The 23,080-nt window shown below is 43.2% G+C and overlaps 2 protein-coding genes and 1 long non-coding RNA gene across 7 annotated transcripts; 2 read left to right on the top strand and 1 right to left on the bottom strand.

Moving 5' to 3' along the window:
- Positions 1-544: 544 nt before the first annotated feature.
- Positions 545-18,731, bottom strand: arhgef11 (Rho guanine nucleotide exchange factor (GEF) 11). 5 transcript variants are annotated; one of them, XM_041031052.1, is made up of 42 exons: positions 17,129-18,731; positions 16,493-16,528; positions 15,551-15,642; positions 15,350-15,454; positions 15,046-15,095; positions 14,887-14,944; positions 14,597-14,796; positions 14,407-14,478; positions 14,036-14,143; positions 13,792-13,840; positions 13,628-13,665; positions 13,399-13,491; positions 12,581-12,649; positions 12,321-12,425; positions 11,953-12,051; positions 11,782-11,824; positions 11,559-11,655; positions 11,271-11,393; positions 10,759-10,782; positions 10,437-10,563; positions 10,201-10,294; positions 9,789-9,818; positions 9,487-9,619; positions 9,150-9,356; positions 8,822-8,869; positions 8,398-8,546; positions 8,169-8,309; positions 7,730-7,806; positions 7,525-7,650; positions 7,243-7,360; positions 7,006-7,154; positions 6,811-6,886; positions 6,541-6,723; positions 6,365-6,446; positions 6,205-6,285; positions 6,011-6,066; positions 5,756-5,908; positions 5,274-5,507; positions 4,801-4,893; positions 4,322-4,629; positions 4,081-4,210; positions 545-3,991 (listed from the first exon to the last, which is right to left on the bottom strand). In XM_041031052.1, exons 1-42 carry the CDS (start codon positions 17,161-17,163, stop codon positions 3,942-3,944), a joined length of 4,341 nt encoding a protein of 1,446 aa, XP_040886986.1. In that variant the 5' UTR covers positions 17,164-18,731; the 3' UTR covers positions 545-3,941. The 5 variants fall into 5 exon arrangements, with proteins under 5 accessions (XP_040886986.1, XP_040886987.1, XP_040886989.1 ...); XM_041031053.1 differs by having other exon boundaries at positions 16,493-16,525; XM_041031055.1 differs by lacking the exon at positions 4,801-4,893.
- On the top strand, positions 8,447-12,853 carry LOC121176918. Its single transcript, XR_005893106.1, has 5 exons — positions 8,447-8,532; positions 9,157-9,394; positions 9,510-9,731; positions 11,326-11,423; positions 12,625-12,853. It is a non-coding gene; the product is annotated as an uncharacterized LOC121176918 (long non-coding RNA).
- A 716-nt stretch (positions 18,732-19,447) lies between the features above and the next one.
- On the top strand, positions 19,448-23,036 carry LOC121176731 (myeloid-associated differentiation marker homolog). Its single transcript, XM_041030780.1, has 2 exons — positions 19,448-19,563; positions 21,318-23,036. Exon 2 carries the CDS (start codon positions 21,454-21,456, stop codon positions 22,300-22,302), a length of 849 nt encoding a protein of 282 aa, XP_040886714.1. The 5' UTR covers positions 19,448-19,563; positions 21,318-21,453; the 3' UTR covers positions 22,303-23,036.
- The last annotated feature ends 44 nt before the right edge of the window (positions 23,037-23,080 follow it).

The following is a 23,080-nucleotide window of genomic DNA, read 5'->3' as shown; positions in this document are numbered from 1 at the left end:
ATCCTGCACCGGCCGAGGCGTCAAGTTAGAGGGAAGAACTTTCACTTCTTCCGGTAATGTTTTCAAATTAAAAGCAAGAATTTGACAACGGGACAAGCACATCCCAAAATGCTAAAAGAGCACTTTAAAAAAAAAAAAACTTTCCTATAAAATGATAAATGTATTACCTCAGATTTGTATTGCTGGCTTTTACCAGCCAAAGAATTGCTCTTAAATATTAAATTAAGTGGTTAAAGCCATTAATACTTAATGTGACAGCAGACTGAGGGCAGAATATACAATGACGTGAAAAAAATTGTACAAGTAATGTAACTAAATGCATTTGTGTTGAATAAGGTGGCCTTACACATGATAATAGTAATTATCATGTGTAAATGTTTCATTTAATCAGGTGTAAATGTGTCGTTGACACATTTAGGCTTCATGGAACATCAAACTAAACTCTGAAATGGTGCAAATAGAGAATGTGATTTAATATTTGTTTTTTTTTTACCCTCTTTAATGGTGACAGTTATCCCCAAACTGAAAAACATTCACAATCCACTTTTTTTCTTTGTCCAGTTTCTTTTTAATCTCACAAAACACATGAATCTGAAACATGAGCTCCTTTTTCCTTCTGTGCAGCTAACAATCTCACCAATTTTAAAAACAAGGGCGAAGAAAATAATTTATACATCCTTTTTTTTAATCATATCTACAAAAATAAAATCAAATACGAGGACTAAGGCTTTACAGAAAAAAATTAACATATATAAAACAAGTGGGTCTGATTTCTCTATATTACATGTGTGAACAAGATTAAAAAAAAAAAAAAGACACAAAATAAAAAGACAATGAGATGACAGTTAAAGATGTGTATGCATACAGTAGTTTGCACCGTGCAGGGAAGTTTTGCTTGTGCAACATTTTTTTTTTTAAAAAAGGAATCAGTTATAGCTTCTTTACAGCCGGTTAGGGCCACGACGCCGATGTCAATGTACGAAAAAAAATGTGTGAAAAAGGAGAAATAATTAAGGATGCAAAGAAACTGAAGTGTAGAGGTAGAAATTGGAGATGAAAAATGCTGTAGTTGGAGGTGGGAGGAAAGGAGAGGAGATGCACAGAAAGGTTTTTAGAGAAGAGGAGATTCTAATTCTGATTCAAGCAGCTCAGACCAAGTGATTATCCGACACTCTTCATTTTCTGTGTGAAACTATGGTCAAAAACGGACATTGCATGACCGCGCCCATAGCATAACACAGAAAAATGTTAATATTAAGGATTTTATTTTTCCTTTTCATGGACAAAACTTCAGTTTCCTTGTCTGAGATGCTTGAAAAACAGCAGCTGTAATGAGAAGAAAAAAAAAATCTGTTCCCTTCGACACCTCTGAAGAGATATTTCACTTTGGTAGAACATCTTTACATTTTAGCACTTTTCTTCTGCAAGTTCATCCCGGGTCAGCTGTGAAAATCAGTGGCACTGTGAAAAAAACAAGTCACACTTCTCCTTCATCAGCTCCTCCTCCCTCAGGGTGTGCTGGTTAAAGAGTGAAAACCTTCCACCACACAGTGAAACATCCTTTTAAACAGTGGACTCAGTGGCTGATAGTGTGTAAAATGGAACTGGCTCTTGGTTTGGTTCAGTTTGGTAGTGTACGCGCGCTCCTCAGTCAGTATTTGAAACCAGCTCAAATAAAATTCAGTCCCGTGTGATTCTGCCCGGCTTGATTAGAGAAAAGAGGCTAAACACAGGAGAGGACATTTCAACTGGTACATGCTCCTCATTAAGAAGTTCTCTCCTTGTAGCAGTTTAAATACACATTTTGTGTTTAGTGTGTATTAACATTAGATCCCTACATATAGACTCTGGAAAAATAAAGAGAGATTAGCACTTGGCCGAAGTGTCAGTCTTTGCTGGTTATACATCCCTCAACCAAGGCGTAAACAAAACATTTCTGCAGGTCAAGGGCAGTAAACTACGTCCTACCTATGATCCAAAAGTAGGAAAGGAACAGTTCAACATTTTGGGAAATACATTCATTCGTTTTCCATTCGAGTAGCACTCTCATGTCTGTGTCTTAGAGCCGGCAGTGGCTTAGATTAGCTTTGCATAAAGACTTAAAACAAGAGAAAACAGCTAGCTCCATCTACCACCACTGGTTAGCACACTAATTAAAAACTTAATCTAATCAGTAAATGAGATTTAACATGGTATTTAGTGAACTTTAGCTGTCGCCCTGCTTCACAGTGTTTATGCTAAGCTAAGCTAACCGGCTAACCTGCTAGCAGTGGTTCCATAATTACTGTACAGACGGGTAGAGAAGTATGGCTCCTCTTACCTGACTATTGGCAGGAAAGCAAATAAAATTATTTCCCAAAAATGTTGAGCATTTTCTTTAAATGGTCATCTAACTGTGCGTGTCCTTGAATTTGTAAAATTACATTTTTACAAAGCTTTTCTTTTCTCTGGGTTCTGTCCAGGTCTCTCGCTGGAAAGCTACTTGGTAAAGATTCCTTTCATGGCTTTGGATGTCGGCTAGAGGGATATAAACACGGTGTGCCATGACCACTGGATGGGAGAAGAGGAGAAGATGCTGGTTCACAGTCTTTACTGTGGTATTTACACACAAAATATGCTGGAGAGAGCTAAAGGATGAACAGTCAAATCTTAAAGTGTAGACAGGCAATGTCAGCGGCAATATTTGGCAGCAATTTGTTTGAGTAACAAACAGGTTTTCAGTGAAAATTCAAGTTTCTGATTTTGTATCTGTACTTGCCCTGTTTCCTCACACGGCGTCAGCATTGCCTGTCTTTAATCTAGCCCCCCAAGAACCTCCTAGGTCTCCCGAACTTTGAACCTAAAAAACTTTACATGTTCGGGACAGCTGTGAATCCGCTGAGCTTGTTGTTTGAATCGCTGAGATCCCTGTACGCCTCTGAAGCAGCGCTGAAAATAAAACCTGCCAGCATTTCAGTAGTAAACAGCGCAGTAGTGTTTCCAGAAATTAAAAAAAAAAAAAAAAAGAACAATCAATACGAACCATGTAATGATCAATATGTTGCACTGATGGACAGCCATCTTGTAGCTTAAAAGAAAGCTTAAGGATATGACAGCATGGCTGCAACTGTTCCCATATATAATAACTCTACTGTTACTCCCACAGTGAGGGGATATGAACGTCTGAGATGAATAATATGGTTAAATGGTGCTTGTGTGTATGTGATATTGGTTTCCTTACCCAGTGCAAATAACCTGAATTATATAGACACAGTCCTTCGGCCATAGTGGCAGGTGAACTCAGTGTAAAGCAACCAGTGGAAGGGGGGGAGGGGACCCCCGGAGGCCATCTTGGCTCAAGTGTCGGCCCCTAAACGAAGCCCTAGCCGTGTCCAGTCCCTGATCTGTGCACTGTAGAGGATGTACATGACAGAGGGATGCATTGTGGGTAAAGTGCTGGGGTGATGGGTCCCTCGGATTTTTCCTTAAATTAATGTTTCAACACTTTTCTGCTCCGTTCATTCAACCAGCTCTTAAAAGCGAGACATACAACTCTTTTTTTCCTTCACAAATATCCAACTTGGTCATTTTCCCACTTTCAGTTCCTCCGACTTTTCGTTTTCTCTTCACTAGTCAACTTTTCTTCTGCCTTTCTGTTCCTTCATACTTTTTCCTCACTTGCCATGGACTCCCTCGTGCTCCGGTACAAGTCAGAGGTTTCGCAGACCTCAGAAGTCCTGATGAGTCCGACCAGCTTCTTGGTATCCCAGGGAACCAGAAAAACAAAAATGGCTACAGTCCTGCTTAGGTTCTGCTCCACTGGTCGGTACATGCAGGGATGAAGGGCAAGGGGAGGTGGGGCTAGGACGCCCAAGTCTGACAGTGGGTACATATGTGTGTGTGTGTCCGTATGCCATCAATCAAGAGTGAATGTCCACAAGTAAATCCACTCTAGAGCAGCATCAGAATCCAGTTGACTGAATCTTGGGTTCTGCTGGACTTCCTTCTTTGCCTGGGTGGGTCCAAGGAAAAAAAAAAAGACACTGATTTAGTATTCAAACTGCATTGGTCGCCATTATGGCAAATTCAGCGCCCACTCACTTTCTCCTGAGCCGCGATCCAAAGATGGCGTCCTGGAGACGGTTGCTGAGGGACATCGTTGGTCCCCTGACTCCTGATTGACAGAGTGTGTGAGGGTTTTCAAAAGCTTGTGATGAGCCTTTTCTATTTCCTGTAAAGGGGTAAAGATGCAGAGAAGAAAAATTTTAATATGATAAAGAGGCCGTGACAGGTGAGTATTCTGGTTCTGTGTGTTTAAATGGGTTGAGAGATCCCCGCCCACCTTCAGCTGGCGCAGCTTGCTCATCAAACCCTCAATCGTGTGGAAAATCTCATCCACGTTTTTGATCACGTGACTCTGGGACCCGGCCTGCGATTGACCCGTTTCTTCCTCCCGTTCCAGGTTCAAAGCCTCTGACCGGCTGAGTCCTGGACCACCGGCTGGCGTTTCCTCTTCCGTCTGCACTTGTGGTGACATCACTTCATCCAGAGACTGAGGGAAGTGGCTGGCGGTGGGGGTAGGAGGGTCGTTGAGGTCATCAGTGACACTCTCTCCCTGCTCTGTTGGCATTACCAAGTAGAAAGTGTTCCCTAAAGCACAGAGGTGATAAACGTGTGTTGGTGAGTGATTTGTAAGCAGCTATCTGTCTGATATTAATTTCTAAACCATGTAAAAACTCTTAAATCACACATATAAGTACAAAAGTATCCTTTGATTAAATTACAGCTCTTGACTAAATTTACCCCGTGCAGCGGCCTCACCTCTCGGCTTGGATGATTGGTCGGAGGGGAGGGTGACATCATCAGTAATGTCGTCGGGGACAGAAGAAGAAGAAGAAGGACCCGCAACCACAGCTATGCACAGAGGATAGATGTGTGACAAAGAAAACAGTGCGTGGAGGTGGAATGGAAGAAGAGTGTGAAGGAGTCAGGGAAGGAGTGGATATAGGAGTCGGTGTGGAATCGGTTTGTTATTGTGTTGTGGAGGGCAAGCAGACGACAGAAAAAAAGAGAACATAAAGTGTGTAAGAAAACATGCAAAGGAAGGCAGCCATCAAAGACAGCCAGCTTTTATCCAAGAACAGACAGAAAGCAGTCAGCTGAACTCACCCTCAGTTCAATCAGTTCATCAATTTAAAATGATCTGAGAACTGAATGAACTCGGAGAGATGAGCCAACCCTGCGGCAGAACTAAAGATAAATTCTGGAAAACTTTGAACAGCCTGGTCCGTTACCTTTCCTTATGACCTGAACGTTGGGTTGTTCCGTGTCTGAGGGCGGAACCTCTTCAGGCTCAGCCTCCCAGTCGTTGGTGCTGAAGCTGAGGACGGTCTCCAAAGACTCCGGCCGCTGTCTTTCAGCGAACGAGCTCCCGTCGTTGGCCGTCTCGTTGGTGGGCGTTTCATCTGAGTCGTGGCTCCATCCGTCGTCTTCCAGGTCTTGTGATATGAGCCGCCGTAGTGTTTCAACTGCAGAGGCGTGAAAACAAAAAAAACAAAAACTGACTTGCTGATTCGTAACAGGAGAAAAAAAGCTGTTAATTTTAAGCTGTAGAAAATTTAAACTTACTTTTTTAAATAGTCACAAACTAAGTAAAACTAAATGAAGAAAAGCATATTAACTTAGACTGAACTGCAATCAGTGCAATTGTACTTTAAGATCTGGTCAAACATCCAGAAGCTTGTAGAGGTGATGCTGCACTTTGCTTTCTCCTCACCGTCTTTTAAAGCAGCCTCTGCCACACCAGCTGCTTGTCTTTCACCACAAATGAAAGCTCCTGATTGGTCCACAGGTGTGCTGTCGGAGAGCACGATGTCGTTGTTGGAGGAATGCGGTGCCATGGAATCTGACTGCCCGGTCACTGAACTGTCTGAAAGATTTAAAACAGTTGGAAATCTTCAAATCTGTTGTTAAATCACTAAGCCCAAATTTTTCCACGAATATATGCAGACAATCTGAGGTAAATGATTACCTGCATCGATATTGCTGTCGGTCGAGACTGGGGACGCACTGCGGATACTGGGGGAACTACAAAAAATACACACAAACACAAGATGCACTGAGAAAAGCATCCTCCGTTTTATGACTTCAGGAGATCATTTAAATCTCACCTTTTTTTGCAAAGGACTCTGAACACATTTATTCGTAGACATCAAATTTACTCACGTTATTGGCATAGATCCGTGACTGATCAGGGGCGATGAGCCATCGGCCGATGAGACGGCTTTTTCAAGTAAATCTTTCCAGCTGTAAAACAAGAATCCGGTCAACACACCTTGCAAATACTTGTTCCTGTACCAAATATCGGCTATAGAAAGGCGCTTACGTGTTTTTCTCTGATGACGTCCCAGCCACCAGTTCATAGATCTGCCTCTCTGTGGTGCTGATGACATAGAGAGCTTTGTTGTCTGGAGAAAAACCACAGGAAGTCACATTAAATTTGGGCTGATGAAAAACAACCCCAATTTTAAATTCTGCCTCTTAAAGACACCGTAGACGTACCCGTAGCTACTGAGCGGACCAGCAGTGAGTCCAGCTTCACCAGAGGGCTGAAGGAGGTCTTGCTGTCTCCGCCGCCTCCTCCGCCTCCACCCAGCCAGCGGGATGGATATCGCAGTTGCAGCCGGTCGTCTGGGCCTCTCTGCAGAAGGACCAGGCAATCTGACAGCAGCAGCGCTTGGATCTCTGATGGAGGAAAACAAAGACATGCGATTAGAGGGTATGAAACCAAACAGATGAGACTAAGTGTGTGAGACAGACGCAGATACTGACCTATCTGTTTATCTTTGCTCACTTTCCAGGTGAGAGGACCTTCGTGAATCATTCTCTTTGTGGTCAGGTCGAGACTCTGTGAGTAAAACAAAGCAAATTCAGATTTACAAAGGATGGTTGCCAGCCTTCATTACCATGTGAACTATGTTAACAAGAAAGGAGGAGCCAACCAGCTAAACTAATCTATTGTCTCACCTTGAATTGAGGGGCAGCATCCAGCCTGCGTTGGTATTGGCTGAGACGTTGCCGGTGTTCTGTTTCCCCGACGACCTCGTTGACAGCCTGCAGTATCCCTCGGCAACAAACCTGGGCTCGCTGGAGTGAGGGGAGGTCCGATGAACCAGCTGAAGGAAAAACAAGAACATGTCTATAAAACTGCACAGCAGAAATGTAAGAAACGTGTCCGTCCGGTATTCAGTGAATAATCCTCACCCTCTGTGTGTTTAATGATGTTGTCCAGCAGCAGAGGGTACTTGGTGAGTCTCTGCATCTCAGACACCAGCAGGTCTTTAAGCTGCAGCCTCCGACAGTGAGGACTCGCCTCACACTCCTGAATAAAAGTCAAGAAGAAGAATTACTGCTACAAACGTGCATACGATCAAGTGATGTGTTTGCTGCATGAAGCCATAAAACGCACAGAGCATGGCAGCGTGGGTTATATTGAAGTTAAATATGTTTCGTCAGCATGGGGTTTGTGTGTGTGTGTGTGTGTACCTGGATGATGTGAGCGAAGCGAGGGTCTTTACGTTGTTTGTTCTTGATGAGTTCTAGCGCCTGAGACTGCTGACTGCACAGCTGGGACGCCTGTTCCTGAAACTCGTCTCCGGCTGCACCTTCAAACTACAAACACGCACCGATGTTAACATGACACGACAAGAAGAAATGTATATGAAACCATGGCATTGACCATTAATCTCACCCTGGCCAGCATAACGTCCCCGATTTCCTGAACGATGGGAGTTTCTCTGCGCTTCTTCATCGCTTCGCACAGACTTGCTGCAAAGATGTGATGCAGAAGCAACATTAGAGTGGCATTAAAAGAACCTCAGTCTCAATGCTGAGGCCCATTAAGGCCCAGATTACATACTGACACGGTGAAACTGCAGGCTGAGATTACACTTACACAGTTACGACCTTTGCTTAGTATTTGCTTCACTTATTATTGTTTACCTAGCAACATACAGCCCTGTATACGCACTGACTACGTGCTCTATTGTGCAAACAGAAACACTGACAGAAGTAAACAGCAGCGAGACTCTTTATTTCTATATTTCACACAGAACTTCAGACTTTTCCAGACCTGCCAATAAAAAGCTTGACAATCATTTCCATCCTCACAGACACACACACACACTGACCGTGGAGTTCGTAGACCTGCGGCAGGTTGGGGAAGATGCAGGCCAGCTCATCAGTGTTCAGCACAGACCTCATCTTCTGGAAAAAGACCTGGTCCAGGACCCGCAAGGTCCGCAGGTGGGACACCTCTGTGGTGAACAGCTCTGTAGAGGAGGATATACAGGTGAGCTCATTTACGAGAATGTCTTTATTATGATTGTTGAGTAATACGTTTTTGCATTGAACTCGTACCATAAATGACGGCCTGTCTGTCCACCTCCCTCGGGCTGAGCGTGGCGAGGAGCTGAGGAGACACCGTGTCCTGCCAGTTCTGACCGTCGCACACTTCATCCTCCAGCGCTGCAGCGTCCGGTAGCAGAGCCAACGGTGAGTCCACACTCCTATACAATCACACACACGCATGAACACAATGCGTACGGATGGAGTGACAAACAGAAAAACATGTGAATCCATGATTATTTATCACCTTTATCACAGTTTGTTCACCTATTATTATGGTGAGACATGACACCGACGGACGCTGAAAGCTGACATTTCATTACAATTTCAAGAGTTTCGCTTGTGGAAAAAGGTCAGACATCTTTATTTTTATTTCCTGTCAGACAATATTACTTTGTTGCTGATCATTAATCATCTATGGGGCATGGAAACTCACCTGCGTCTAGACCGAGGGGTGTATGGGGGTGTAGGGTTCTCTAGAGACCTGAGTTTGGGAGAGAGTGGAGAGAGATGGCATGAGGTGAAAACCTTCACTTCCAGGGGTAACGTAGGGGTGTTTATGTGGTCTGGGATGTAAATAATCTACTGTGGGGGTACTAGAAGCTTATTTAACTGATGAGAAATTATCCCTGACCCTAAGGATGCTAAAAAAAGCTTGTGTGTAACTACCATCTATGAGAAATTGGATTCATCTGTGTGCACATGTCAGTAACGCTGTTGGAAGTCGATAAAAACTTGACTTGTTTAGTTCAGTAAATCTTTACCGTGCAGAGCTGCTGGACGCAGATGATGATGTGCTGTGCTGCAGTGGCCTGAGGCCCGGCCCCTCCCTCTCCTCCCCACAGTCCTCCATGTCCACATCGCTGCGAGAGCGGGGGACAGACTCTGTCCCTGAGGCAACACCCCGCCGACGCCCTTCTCCCTGAGCCTTCAACGACTCGCTGCGTGCCAGACGCACTGAGACCGTAGGGCTGCAAAAGAGAGCAAGAGGTAAACATACAGCATTTTAGTAAGTATCACACTCTCTTAATGAACTGCTGTATCACCCAGATGTTATAATCTGGTATTGAGTATATACCACAGGTGATAACGTAGCACTACCTCTCCATGCTGTCTTCTCCCAGGCTGCTGGAGGAGAGCCTCTGGGGGTCGGCAGCGTCACCTCCCTCCTCTCCCGTCGTCTCTGTGTGATTCTCAAACTGCTGGATGATGTTCCTCACACTGCCAGGACGGACTGCACACAAGAATATTACTTAATGGTACAACTACACCTCCAGCAGAAAGAGCTGATGCGATTAAAACGAGGTGGAACACAAGCAAACTACTACATGCAAAGAATAACTTAGGTATGTTTGATGAAAAGCAAAATTTAACTTAAGAGTTAAAACAAAAGTGAAGTGTACCTTCGTTGGGTGACAACGGGACATGGAATGCTACAAAACCAAAATGAACCAAAAGGAAAAAAGGATGAAATCAGAATAAAAACACACAATGGAAATTCCATAAATCAATAAATAAACCTGCAATAACAATTAAAGGACAAACAAAGGACAAAGAGAAATCAATGCTGTCAGACAAAGGCAGAGAGTGTGTGTATGTGTGTTAGCATGTTTCTAATGTGGTGTGCAGGAAGACCAATACCGTCAGCTGATAATGACCTTCGAAAAACAGATTGACATTTGCATTTTAAATGCTGCTAATGAACTCAAGAGACCAACATGATGCTTTGAAGAATCAATACTTAATCAATACTGTTTTTTCATTTCCTTTCACAGTTTTATGCATGAGTATAAGTGTGTGTGTGTTTGTATTTACTGGACTGGGATGTGGCTCGGGGTTTTCCGATGTACTTCAGGATGGGGTTTCTCTTTTTATCCTCTCCATCTTTCTCTTTCTTGGTACCACTCAGCTGTGGAGAGAGGAGCCATAAAGTCATGTGCTACAACGTGCCACATACATTTACTACAACTTCATTTGAAGAACAGCAGGCAACATTACTTAGATAATCACCTGCCAGGAAAGAACAGCTTTTAAAGAGTTTCAGCTCTTACCTTTTTTGTCTTTAAGAACGCGAGCCACTTCTCCTTCTCTGTACTCAAACCTGGGAAGACCTTGGAATCTCTTAGCTTGATACCAGAATGACGCAGGTACAGGAGGACTGCTGACGCCAGAGGAGAACTGCGGGAGATGAGCAAAGGGGTGGAGAGAGAGAGAGAAAGAGAGAGACAGAACAAATATCGTGGTTAGGTGGGGGAGAATCAGTAGGGAACAAACAAAGAAAAGATGTGAAGGAATAAGCAAATCAGTAAGACAGGTGTTGCTGTTGAGCTACAATTTCACTCCAAAAGACAAGACAGATCTTTCACTTTTTACCTTCTGTCCTCTTCGTGCTTTGATCTGGACCGGAGACAGAAAGGGAGACATAAAAAGGTTGTTAATTCCCTCCAAAAGAAACAGAAGGCTTTCATACAGATATCCGAGAGATTCCTTTCTGTTAAATCCAGTTTATTCAGGTGCAAACACCGGTGTAAGACACAGAGTGTAGAGCCACAATCATGTGACAGGAATCACTGTGTGTGTATAAAGTCAAAGGAGTAAATGTCATGTGGTTTCTAGGGTTTGCTTCTTTGGTAATGACCTTTGTTATGATAGCTTTCTTGAGCTCCGTCTGTCACTTTGTAATAACAGTTTTATTGGGCCCCTAACAACAGACCCTGTTGCTAGGCAAATCTGGTTCAACAGTCTTAGTGTGTGTGTGTGTGTATGTTAATATTCACTGCAAGATAAGAGCCATATGCTGAGGTAAACCCATGTATTTCCTGTAATTTTACAGTTTTGGGCAAGACATGATAAAACAGCAGTATCTGAATGAGACGCAGACTCACAATATCTCCCAGAGGGCAGTAACCTGTCTGTCCACCACTTGTTTCTCTTTCGCAGGGTCTCCATCAAGGTGATGCAGGTCTCCTTCTCCAAACAGAGAGCCAAGACCCATCATCTGCTTGTTCCTACCAAACACAGAAAAACAAGCTTAACAGGTAAATATGGGCTCCTGAAAACTGCATTTCTGTCAAAGTGGTCCTTCTTTTGTCTCAGCAAACCTCAGATGGGACACAAACCTTATCTTTTTAGGCTAAATAATAAAATCCTTTCAATGAAAAATAGTTATTTACCTGTAGTCTTGTATCTGGTCCTGAATATCTGGCAGCACCTGCTGCTGCAGCTCAGACAGGGGTCCTCTGATGTCCTCCTGGGCATGTAGTCGACTCTCTGAAGGGATGATGGATTTTCAGATTCACATAAAAAAAAAAAGCCGACAGTTTTTAAATGTAATATAATGCATATGACACAATAAATAGACAAATTCATAACTCGACCAGTCGTTAGTCTTCTTACCAATATCTGTGAGATACTCCTCTCGTACTCTGATTTTCAAAGGCTGTAAGAAAAAGAAAACTTTTACTGTGATGCCAAATTTTTTTTAGGGATCAAAGTAATTTAGCCAATATTGCATATAAGAGATAGAAAAATGTAAAAATAAAAGTATTAAGTCATGTTGGTACATACAGCATCAGGGTCCAGAAAATGGGAACAGATCTGGGGTGCAAGTGCGCGGGCATCTTTAGGGCTGGAGCCCAGGTATGCCTCCACCGACAGGTAAAACAGCTATTATCAACACACATAACCACGAATGTAAGCAAACAAACCAAAATAAATACATAGCAATATTTAAAAATCTGTGCTTTTGTCGTTATTCAAAATAACAGCAGAATAAATTTAAATTCCTATATGAGGAAAATTACAAATCATCAGTCCCAAAGAAAAACAGGCTAACTAGGAAACAGTAAGGAGGACAAACAATTTAGGAAGAAAAAAACAGCACTTTATTTGATAATATTTGTTTAAATCGAGCACAGAACATAACCTAGACTGACCAAAGGGTTGGGGTCCAGAAGCTGGGTGAAGACATATCTCATGAACACTGTCATGTGTGCTGGTCGTGTTTTCAACAACTCAATGTCCTGGAACGGACCGTCCATCTGAGAGCACGACGGAGAACAACAGGACAAAATGTGATTAGATTTATAGATGGAGGAAACAGCAAAATGTAGAAAAAAGAAAGTTAAACAGCTGAAAACTGCATCTGTGTGGTTTTATTAGAGTCTGCTGGTTACACATCACATGTCTGTCTCACCTCATTAAATGCATAGCCGTCACTTTCTTCATCCTCTTCCTCAGGGCCGATGATCTGCGCCTTTCCACCCTTTGAAAACAGGTACACACACACACACACACACAGATTTCAAGAAATGGGAAGTACTTGGTCACACACTGGAGGACACTGACAGTAAGTGCAGTGCTCAGCACAAAACCATTAGATGATGTGAAATATGGTTGTGGTCGTGGCAGTTTCACTGCTTGTCTCATACATTTGAAGCAGTTATGTAAGTCACACTGGTGCATGACAAAAATGGGGAGGTAGAGACGAAGAGGAAAGGACAGAGCGACATCTATCTATCTAAATAGGCAAATCATTTTTGTCCTAGAGATTCAGAATGACATGGTGAATGATACACCACAGATGTGCAGCTGCTGATACAGGCCTATTCTTTGCACTGTTACTGGCTCTGCTGCACGAGGACATTTGAACAGTTAAAGCAAAAAATTTTAATTAATACGAGTATTTTCACATTTTGTTTCTTATGTTTTAATTAAGGTTGAATTCAGTTATGTTTGGTAACATTAGCATTAGCATGTGTCTTTTTCTTCCTCCCTCTCAGGATTATATTGTTCATATATTTATTTATATCGGTGTGAATGGTTGCACTGACTCATAAACTCTAATTCTGAATAACTCCTACGACTATTAGTGTATAACTGGGTGTTTCTTCATTTCCAGTATAACCTTAACAGAGGGGGGAGTAACCATATGCATTTTTACACTGTATGTGAGCCTCTTGTCGACATTAACATCTATCTTAAAGTGAATGCGAGTGTGTGCGTCCATCTCACCGAATCAGAGAGGGTGTGTGTGTCGGAGCTCTGCCGTCGGTGTAGGGGGGTCCTGAAGGAGAATGAGGGGGAGGAGTGGGGACTCTCAAAGGCCTGGGGAGGAGGAGGAGCAGGAGGAGGAAGGAGGAAGGAGGGAGGACGAGGGGGACGGGATGAGTGGGACCATCACGTACGCAAACACACTCGTACAATCTCACGAGTTTATGACAAGATAAGATCTGCAGCCTACCTCCATGTCGCCTTCGCTTGAGTCCATTGACAGTCGACCTGCCAAAGCACAAAGGGGGGGGGACAAAAAACTTAAAAGATAAAGGGCTACATCATTTAGGGCTGAGTGAAGCGAGTGAGTTAAGTATTTAGTAATTAAATGGGTGAAAAAAAAAAAAAACGAACCTTCTCCTGCTATGACATAACTCGCGATAGATTCTGATCGCATTCCCTCCTGGAGAGGCAGAATAAAGCATCAGTTCATCTCTGGGCAGCAGAACAAATTTTTCAATTTAAAAAAGCTGTCTCAACTAAAAATCTGGCAATGTAAGCGGTTGTAGTTATGGCGATGTATTATGTTGCTGAAAAAAAAAAGTAAAACAGTAATACAGAGATTCTGTGAATGAGCAAAATAGCCAGATCTCCTCACCACATCTTGCTGAATCTTGACCCTGACTTGGTTCGCTCTCCTCTTGGCACTTTCGATGCGCTCCTCCAGTGACGGCGATGGGTTCCTCTGCTGCTCCTCCATCAAGCCCTGTAAATTGGTCAGGTCTAATTATCAACAGCGTATTGATTTTAGCTACAGATGGCGTGATATAACGAGATGGACAGGTAGAGCACCACAGTATGTAACAATGTGGGAGATTTTGGATCCTTGGTTGGAAATTCTCTTCTTCCTTTGCATCCACAGAAAGGTCCTGCAGCAGTCTGGTATCAGAACTGAGGTAAGTATGGTTTCATTTCCTAGCACTTATTAAAATACTGGAACAGCTTGTTTTTTATGTGTTTATTTTTCACCTGCAGTTCAGCTTCTTCCTGCTCCAGCATTTTCCTGAGTATCTGAGAGGCATGTTTTTGTACTTCTGGGTCCTAAAAAAAAACACATTTTCAACAGAAGCTGTAAATCATTTCGACGCTGACGGGTACAATAGTTTTTTTTTCTTTGTTTAAAACAAAGAATATCAATCCTAAGTATAATTTCACGCACCTGTAGTGGTTTGGGTCCCGTGATTCTTTGGGAAGGGTTGCCACCGAGTCCAGAGGGCAGGGGTGGAGGTGGTGGAGGTGGAGCCTCCCCACCCAGAGATGTTCTTTGATTGGGTGTGAGGTCAGTGGGGAGGGGTTCTAAGGGCAAGGAGGCGGCTGAGGGGGGAGGTCCTTGTAGTGTCAGAGCTACGTACGTTCCAGCTGAAGATCAATAAAAAGACGTGGAGTCAGATAAACAGGAGCAGAAACAAGCACATTAAATAAAAAGAAGCATTTGCTTTCCAAACTCACATTTGATGAGCTTTACCACCTCCTGATGGGACATGGAGGACACCAGTGAGCCGTTCACCTGAAAGGGAGAGAGGTGGACAAGAAGAAAATCAGCAACACTGAAAACTGGAGGAAACCAGCAACACTGATTCAGTTTCTTCAACGGAAAGAAGCAGAAACCTTTATGATGCGGTCCCCTTCTTGAACCCCGGCTTTGACTGCTGCACCACCTGTAAGGATGAGAGTTGTCATGTGTTATGTGTTCTACTGTAAACGACTTATTTATTTGGATATTTGAAAACTAATCTCCAAAACAAGCTTCTATGATGGCGTGTGTCATGTGTCTGTCAGTTTAAATATATGATCTCATGAAAAAAAAATGTAGGAAAAACAACTTTCCAAGTTAGTTTATTGGAGAATCTGAGTGTAAAACAACTGGTTAATTATTAATAACATAAACAGATCAACTGTGCACATGTCACACCTGGTCGGACATTCTGCACTAGCTTAACTCTCTCTCCACACACTGTGAAGCCGAAACCAAGCTGGTCCTTCTGCACAACCACACATCTCTGAACAAGACCGGGACCTGGGAGAGGAGGACAGAAGAATAAATCGGATGTTTGAGGGATATTAAAGGATATTAAATGTAGAGCTACATGGATACTGAAACAACAGCAATTACCCGTGCCCTCAGCAGGGATGTCGGCCATTGGCTCCCTCTGCTGGGTGGCAGAGGATTTGCGCTCCGAGTCCCCGATGGTCAGACTGCTGAGCCTGGGTTTGAGTGACGAGAGTGAGACGCTTAGCATGAAACAATACCAAACATCTGGAGCGAGTTAATGAAGAGAGAAAGAATCGCTGAAGGAGAGGTAAACGTAAACACGATAAACAATACGAAGCAACAAGAAAGCAGTTGACAGGAAAACTCACCAAGCAGCGAAAGGGCTGAAAGCGAAGCATGACAGAAAAGAAGGAAAAACAGAGAGAGGGAAAAAGAGACAGAGAGAAAGAGAGAGAAATTGAGACTGAAGCTCAATCTTAATTCAAAAGGGCACAGAGAAACTGACTGAATGGAAACAGACTGAAGTTCAAATGATCCCATGCCCTTTATACTCTTACAGAATGTAAACACCGAGAGCAGCCATGACTTCCCAGAATATATTTATTTAAGGGTGAATGGCACAAGGAAACACAGTGTAAACACTGAAGTGATTTGGTATCGTTCCAGAAGTTCAGTGACTGTCGTGCTTAAAGGAAAAACTCAAGCAAAAGAAAGCAGATTCAGCTCTTCATATAATGAAAGACACTGGGAATGCACCGACCCAATCCAGGACGTCCATCGCCTTTCAACCATAATGAGACTGATCCAGATTAAAATATGAATTGGTGCTTCCCAATATGCTATAACGCATTTATAGAATATGAAATGCATTTTATGTGTAATTTTTTTTTTCCCTCATGCACGTGGTGGGTGCCTGTTGCTAACTCTGCCTGAGTCACCAAGTCAAAGTGCACTGAAATCACAAGAGCAGCCACTGAGAAATTTCCAGCCACAGCTGTACAATCTGTAGGTTTCATTAACCCCCAAACCCTGATATAAGCTCTGATTGGACAGCTGTCCTACCTGAACAGGTTGGCGTTTTTCTTATTGGCTGCCCTGCTGTCACATGACACACACACACACAGACAGTAGTGGAAAGAAGTGGGCACATACACAAGGACACAGACAGGGAACGAAAAAAAAAAAGTTGACAGCAGGAGAAACAGGAAAGACATGTGATCAAGACAAAAGAGGCATCACAAAGACAATCACAGAAACAGTGTAGGGCTACATGGTCAATGTGGTAATGAACAGCAGTAACAAACAGGATGAACCACAGTACTTCAGGTGTTTTAGCCGAGGCCTAGCTACACACAGCAGGTGAAGAGTCACAACATGGCATGGAAGCAACAAACACTGACACTCACTTTAAATAATATAAACATTGCTGCTAAATTATTTGCTTAAAGTTGGTTCTGAATGAAACTTCTCAGGGTTCTGCATTCATGCTTACAGGGTTCTGCGCTCTTTCTCCTTGCTTGCAGAGGGCAATTTTATCACCTCCCAGCAAACAGCCTGTCTGACTAGTTTTTCACTGGCCAGACTGGGAAGTGAGATAAAGGCATATAGATCGGCGGATCTGGGAGCCCCACATTTTTGCGCAAGGCATTGAGATTTACCACAGAGATATAAGCTGTTTGGGTGTAGTGAGGCTCGTACCTGTCCAGTGTCGAGGTGGGTTGGCGGAGACTCATGTCTGCAGCCTTGTGACACTCCTCTGCTTCCTGGTGCGAGATCAACGCTGTCACTGGGCCTCTTTTATCATCATCCCCATCACCATCGTCATCTCGTTCCTCTTCTCAGTCCACACAATGGGGCTCTCTGTTGTGCTTTGATCAGATCTTCAAGCTACTTGGAAGCTGGTTCAGATCAGACAGGGTCCTCATGTTCCCATCCGCCCAAGTGGTTCCAGCTAGGTGTCAGTAGGTTTATAAAAGAAAGTGCTGCTAAAACTAACATTCAAAACTGACTATCTCCTCAGTATCCTTCTTTGCCAGGTTACATTAGTGGTCCAAAATAAATACTAGAACAAAGACTGTTAGTGGCCTGATGCAGTGTTTTAGCTGTAGTGGAAAACAGATAAAGGATAGCCTACTTCCTCAAAGGTCATCAATCATGAATGAATGGCTGATATGTCTTGCTGTGCTCCTGGAGAACAACAACAGCCATGCCTTCTAGTGTCTGTGTAAAGCTAATTCACTGCAGATAAGCAGATAATATTTAGTGTAATGCAATGAAACACTAACCAAAACCTCACACGCGGTCAGACTTGTTTACATGTGTGACTTAAGCAGCTGTGACAACCTAAATAATCCCATACAGGCTAAGAACTACCTCGTTATTCAGTCATATGGTTGCATAGCTAATGTTAAAACCTAACATGAATGCTCAGAGTGATTTTCATATCATTTGTTTTGATGTGGATAGATATTGCAAATTACTCCACACACAGAAAGAGTCATACCTCGGCTGGGTGAGTAAAAATAAAGACTTTCCACACCGCTCGGTGTGGCTTCCAAGCTAAACTGTAACTGGAAGAAATTTACATGCTAGCACACTGTAAACAACAACCAGCCCAGGCGGCTAATTAGCAGGTTATCCGGCACTAGCTAGTCCTTCCACTGGGCTTACAAAAACGAAAGCACCGGCGCAAGATAAAGGTGCTTTGTGTTTTGCACTGTGACTTATCTAATTAGCTCGCTAAGGAATGATAGCGACCATCTGAAGCGGCCTACTGTGTCCGGCTAACGTTAGCTTGCTGAGGCTGGCTCTACGGACAGGCCGAGCCGCGGCATGGCGTTGGTGCTCACGCCGACCGAAAGTGCCGTGTGTCCGTCCCTCAGCTGCGCGAACGGCTCGGTCCTTTCGAGCTAGCTAGCAAAAGCCAGCTATGTCTGCAAGATGAAAAATGCCAGTGTGGCTTCAGCTGCATGCGAATAGGTGAATGTTAAAGTGGTTGAGACAATGGATATCCATGCAAATTCCAGCTCGATGTGTCCCAGTTTTGGTGCAAATTCACACACTAAAGCTGCATGTTAGCCATCTAGCTAGAAGGCAATACGATTCCAGTGGAGCTCCACCTCAGGTCTTCTTTCCCAAAAAAAAAAAGTCACAGACAATGTGGATTTCCCTCCCCCTCTCTCGTGGTGTGCCAGAAAACAAAGAATTTAATCACAGTCTTCGTTTCATATATTTATTGCTCAGGTCTTGAAATAATAATCTGTGCTGTGTTGTTATTCCTGCTGTCTTGACTGGCTGCTGCTGCTGCTCCACCACCATGTCCTCAAAGATCACCGCCCTCGTGTGGCTGGACCGCGGTACTGCAGGCGGCTTGCCCACCTCACCGCCGCCGGCTGCCGTGGGATCCGTGCAGGCGACAGTAAACCGGTTTGGAAAAATTATTCCCCCTAAAACTACAGACAATATCCGAAACGAAGCAACACGAGTAAAAGCTAACATTGTAAAACTGTAAGTAAAAGACAGTCCAGGTTTTATTATACAAAGTCCATTTTAATACCATCAGCTCTTTGGCATATACATTTATAAAACATTTATAAAATAAGACTTTACAAAATTTTGGATCCTGTTTTGTTTCCTTTTTACAGATTTAGTTGCAGTGATTGTAGAGATGTACCAGTGGGTTGTTATCACTGTTTGTTAGATAATTCTTAATACAGCAGTGCATTATTTATAATGTAATTGAGGTATTAAATTCACAACCACACCCAAGACAAACAGCTACAGTCTCCTAACACTTACAGTTCCTGTGAACTGCATTTCTAACGGAAGCCTACCAAAAAGATCATTCAGATTTTACATCCAGTTTCCCAGAGCGATGGGAATTAGACACAGGCCCATGATTTTTTCCTGTTCAATATGAGTCAATGTGAACCACTTCAGAAAAGGAACTGACATGACCTTACTGAGGCTTGGAGATGGTTTCAACACTTTACCAAATATGGCCAGTGAGGGGCGTGGGGCACATTCTGCTGTGAGGTACTGTGGATGAAAGAGGGGATGCGCCAAGTACGCACCTCGTTACGGGAACTTTAAGCCTGTTACAAAAACATGAAAGATAGCACCGGGATAAATCGGTAAGATCCATTTCAAACTAATATTCTTCTCTCAGAGTTTATGTAGAAGGACCAGCTAGACTTAATCGTGGTCTATTCTTAGAACATGATTACACTGGCACAGCGCTGGGTGCGGTATGTCCGCTATTTTGGACGGAAAACCTCTTTATTACTCAGTTATTAAACCTGTTTAAATGCGTCAGTTTTACATAGCATAGCATTAAACAGAAAATGTATCTCCTCTGGTGTCGTTATAACGTTGCAGTGTCTGCTTTGCAGCCTAGATTCTGCTAAAAAAAAGGAAACAATAAAAAAGGTTTCCAGGGTGTAGGTATAGTTAGAAGAAGCTTTGCCTGTCGAGATTCCCTCATTTCATAACAGTGCAAATGACCAACTGCAACATTTAAGCCATATAGGCTGCAGCGCTGTAGCACTCAGGTCTGTTTATTTTAAAAGCCAACTCTCTGGCATTCATGGTATGCATACTATCAAACCAAAAAAGAGCGAACCAAAGGGTGGTTTCCTGTCAGCAGCAGGGGCATGAGGTCACATTCACCACACAACCGCATCTGTGTCAGTATGCTATCGCAGGTTTGTGTTTCTCATTTGTCTCAGACGTTATTCAGTATTGAAACTGGGGGACCGAGCATGACCAGCACATTTAAATACACAGATTTCAGCAGAGACTTAAAGATACTGGATTAAAGTATGTGCGTTAAATAAGAGCATGTTTGTGTCATCATCAGAGATGTCAGCTGGAAAGAGCTGTACTTCTAACTCCAGGCTTGATTTCCATTATGTGATTCTCACAGTGTCTTTAAGTGCTTATTTGGCTTGTGTTGCTGGTGTGGGTTCCTGCAAACGTGCCATTTGTTCCTCAGAGCTGCTTCCTGTGTGAGTCTGATTACAAACGACAGGAAGTACAGCATCGGGGTTAGCGGTTAATGAAGTTAGAAATTTTCATTATTTGCAGTAGTAGAAAGAGAGAACACGATGCTTGCATAAATATGCACCATCCATGGGCCTGTCATGGCTTTTAATTTTCTTAAATTATAAATTTTGACCTGTAATCACAGCATCTGCTTCCACAGTACAACTGACCATTATCAGTTTGATTTGTGAGACACCACAAAACGCAACACAAAATGCATAAATGCTGCATGTTTTGAAAAACAATCAGGCAGGGTCCTGGTGACACAAGGTGCATTTCCTCATTTCGGTGACTTCTGTTTGACTGTGGAGATATCCTCTATGCTCATGCTGTTCACTCTGCCTTAAAGCAACCTGACACGGTTTGTGATTGTGCCCTGAGGTAAATTTGTGATTTGTTGTTTCATAAATAAAACTGTATTGGCTTGAATTACAAAACCATCACGACTTGGACACTAGAGGGCCTCAAAATCAAACCTTTTAGTGCAGCCTGGGGTTATAAAATAAATGCACTGTTACTTCCATTTTGGACTGAGGGACTTTCCAGCTCCTTCAAGCTTAAGCAGGACAACTTCAACTTCCTGTATACCTACCCTTCACAGGTCACAGCTTGAACCAACCAACTAAGATTCATCACACATTCCTATGTCTTTGCACAACTGCAGTTTTAGTACTGTAGTTGTGCAATTTTGTGAGAAAGAGAAAAAGCTGGCTCTCTACCATGTTTCACAGATATCCTGTACAGTACTACTTCACTTGCATTTTGCATCTAAATATTCCCAAATCATGTTCTTACCTTCCATCTATTTCTCCTGGTTACTTCCTTGTTTTTCATATTTTCGCAGAAAACCTGACAAGCATCTACAGAGTATGTGACAAGCAGCCAAAACAGGATTTCACGCTCCGTATTAAAGACTCATCTTGACCCTTGCTGAACTACAGAAGCCACTTTTAAATCTTGACTGACTGTGATATCCCATCATGCCACTGATTGTGCTTTCCAATTCCCAGCTGCTGTGGGTACGGGTAGCTGCCCTGTTATTCACCTGTGTGGCATTCAGTGTCGCAGCACATGGAGGCTCTGTGCGCAACGGTATGGGAGATTGGTGCATCTTCTGCTGGGCGTTCAGCTTTGCCTGCACCCTGTTGGTCCTGCTGGTGGAGCAGTTTGGCCTCCAGGCCCGAGCCCCAGTGTCCTGGTCCAATTTCCCCATCACTGTCGCCTGCTATGCCGCCCTCCTTTGCCTCTCTGCTTCTGTCATCTTCCCATTGTATTTTCTCAAGGACCAGACACTGTACCACGAGATTCGTGACCATCGCATCGCCTCCACCGTCTTCTCCTGCCTCGCGGCAGTTGCCTACATGGGTGAGGTGAGCCTGTCTAAAGCGAGGCCAGGAGAGGTGGCTGGTTACATGGCTACAGCCCCGGGCTTGTTGAAGGTGTGCCAGACCTTTGTGGCCTGTGTTATCTTCATCCTGGTCAGTGAGCCTGTGTCATACGAACATCATGCAGCACTCAAGTGGTGCATGGCTGTGTACTGCATCTGCTTCATCCTCTCCATAGCTGTGGTGGTGCTGTGTGTAGGAGAGTGCACCGGCTGGCTCCCTATCCCATTCTCTAAGTTCCTGTCAGCGTATGGGCTCCTGGCGGTTATCATGTACTTGACCGCGACCATCATTTGGCCCGTGTTCCATTTTGACAAAAAGTACCAGGATAGAAGATTTGAGCAGTCAAAACTGATCGCTGTGGCTGTGCTCACTGCCCTCAACTTCCTGCTTTACCTTGCTGACCTGGCCTACACTGCCAGACTAGTGTTTGTCACTGTCTGAGAAGAAGAAATGAAGGAGAGAGACACACAGTGAACAAAGCAGAAATCACGAGTGCAGAGAAGTGTAGCAGATGTTGAATTTCTGACAAAAAGACATTATTCTAATCTTTTGCTGCCTAATTGTAAAATACAGTGTTTAAAAATCCTGTTGATACAAGGAAAGCCCAGTAAATCAAAAGCTTGCTTACAGTATGTATATGTATGTATGTGTGGTTCATGTAGATTTACTGCTATCTGAAATGACAGTATTTAACCTCTAATGTGACTTTTGTGAAATGTGCAACTCAAGTATCAGGTGAAAGATTTTACATGATGGTGAGACACAACTAAAAAAAGAGGATGTCTGTTAAAATCCCTTGAAGTCAAACACACTGGAGAAGACAGAAGAAAACCAAAAGTCCAAAGGCAAAGTTTTTATTTCAGTTTAAATGTTTGTATTTATCTGAGACACGCAGGCATTCTATCAGTATCGAAACATGAAAAAATGTGATTTGTGCAAACTAAGCTTTTAGTTAAACCAATAAATATTTCGTGTTAAACAGCAAATGTGATTCAGACAACTGTTATTCTGCTTTTTCTCCTTAAATACTGCCACTGTAGACTGTACTGTACAATATACACAGGCAGTCTTATAGTTCTGACTTCCTTGTGTATATGCATAAGAAAATATGTCAGTTCCCTTGATGCATTCAAGCTGTGCTCCCCAAACTTTCCCCTGCATAAAAATTGAATATACATCTCACCAGCCTCAATCCTTCTTAATCATTGTAAATTTCAAC

This window comes from Toxotes jaculatrix, chromosome 23, assembly GCF_017976425.1.
Source record: "Toxotes jaculatrix isolate fToxJac2 chromosome 23, fToxJac2.pri, whole genome shotgun sequence".
NCBI lineage: Eukaryota > Metazoa > Chordata > Actinopteri > Toxotidae > Toxotes > Toxotes jaculatrix.
The sequence above is the reverse complement of the archived record's forward strand: the minus strand, read 5'-3'. Positions and strand labels throughout refer to the sequence as shown.

What these genes read in the sequence shown, in the direction of transcription:
- arhgef11 (XM_041031052.1), bottom strand. Translation starts at nt 17,163, where the DNA reads ATGAGTCTCCGCCAACCCACCTCGACACTGGACAG. An exon ending in TCAAGATTCAGCAAGATGTG is followed by an intron (nt 13,841 to 14,035) that starts GTGAGGAGATCT and finishes CTGCCTCTCCAG; the next exon opens with GAGGGAATGCGATCAGAATC. An exon ending in CGACAGCAATATCGATGCAG is followed by an intron (nt 5,909 to 6,010) that starts GTAATCATTTAC and finishes TAAATCTTTCAG; the next exon opens with ACAGTTCAGTGACCGGGCAG.
- LOC121176731 (XM_041030780.1), top strand. Translation starts at nt 21,454, where the DNA reads ATGCCACTGATTGTGCTTTCCAATTCCCAGCTGCTGTGGGTACGGGTA.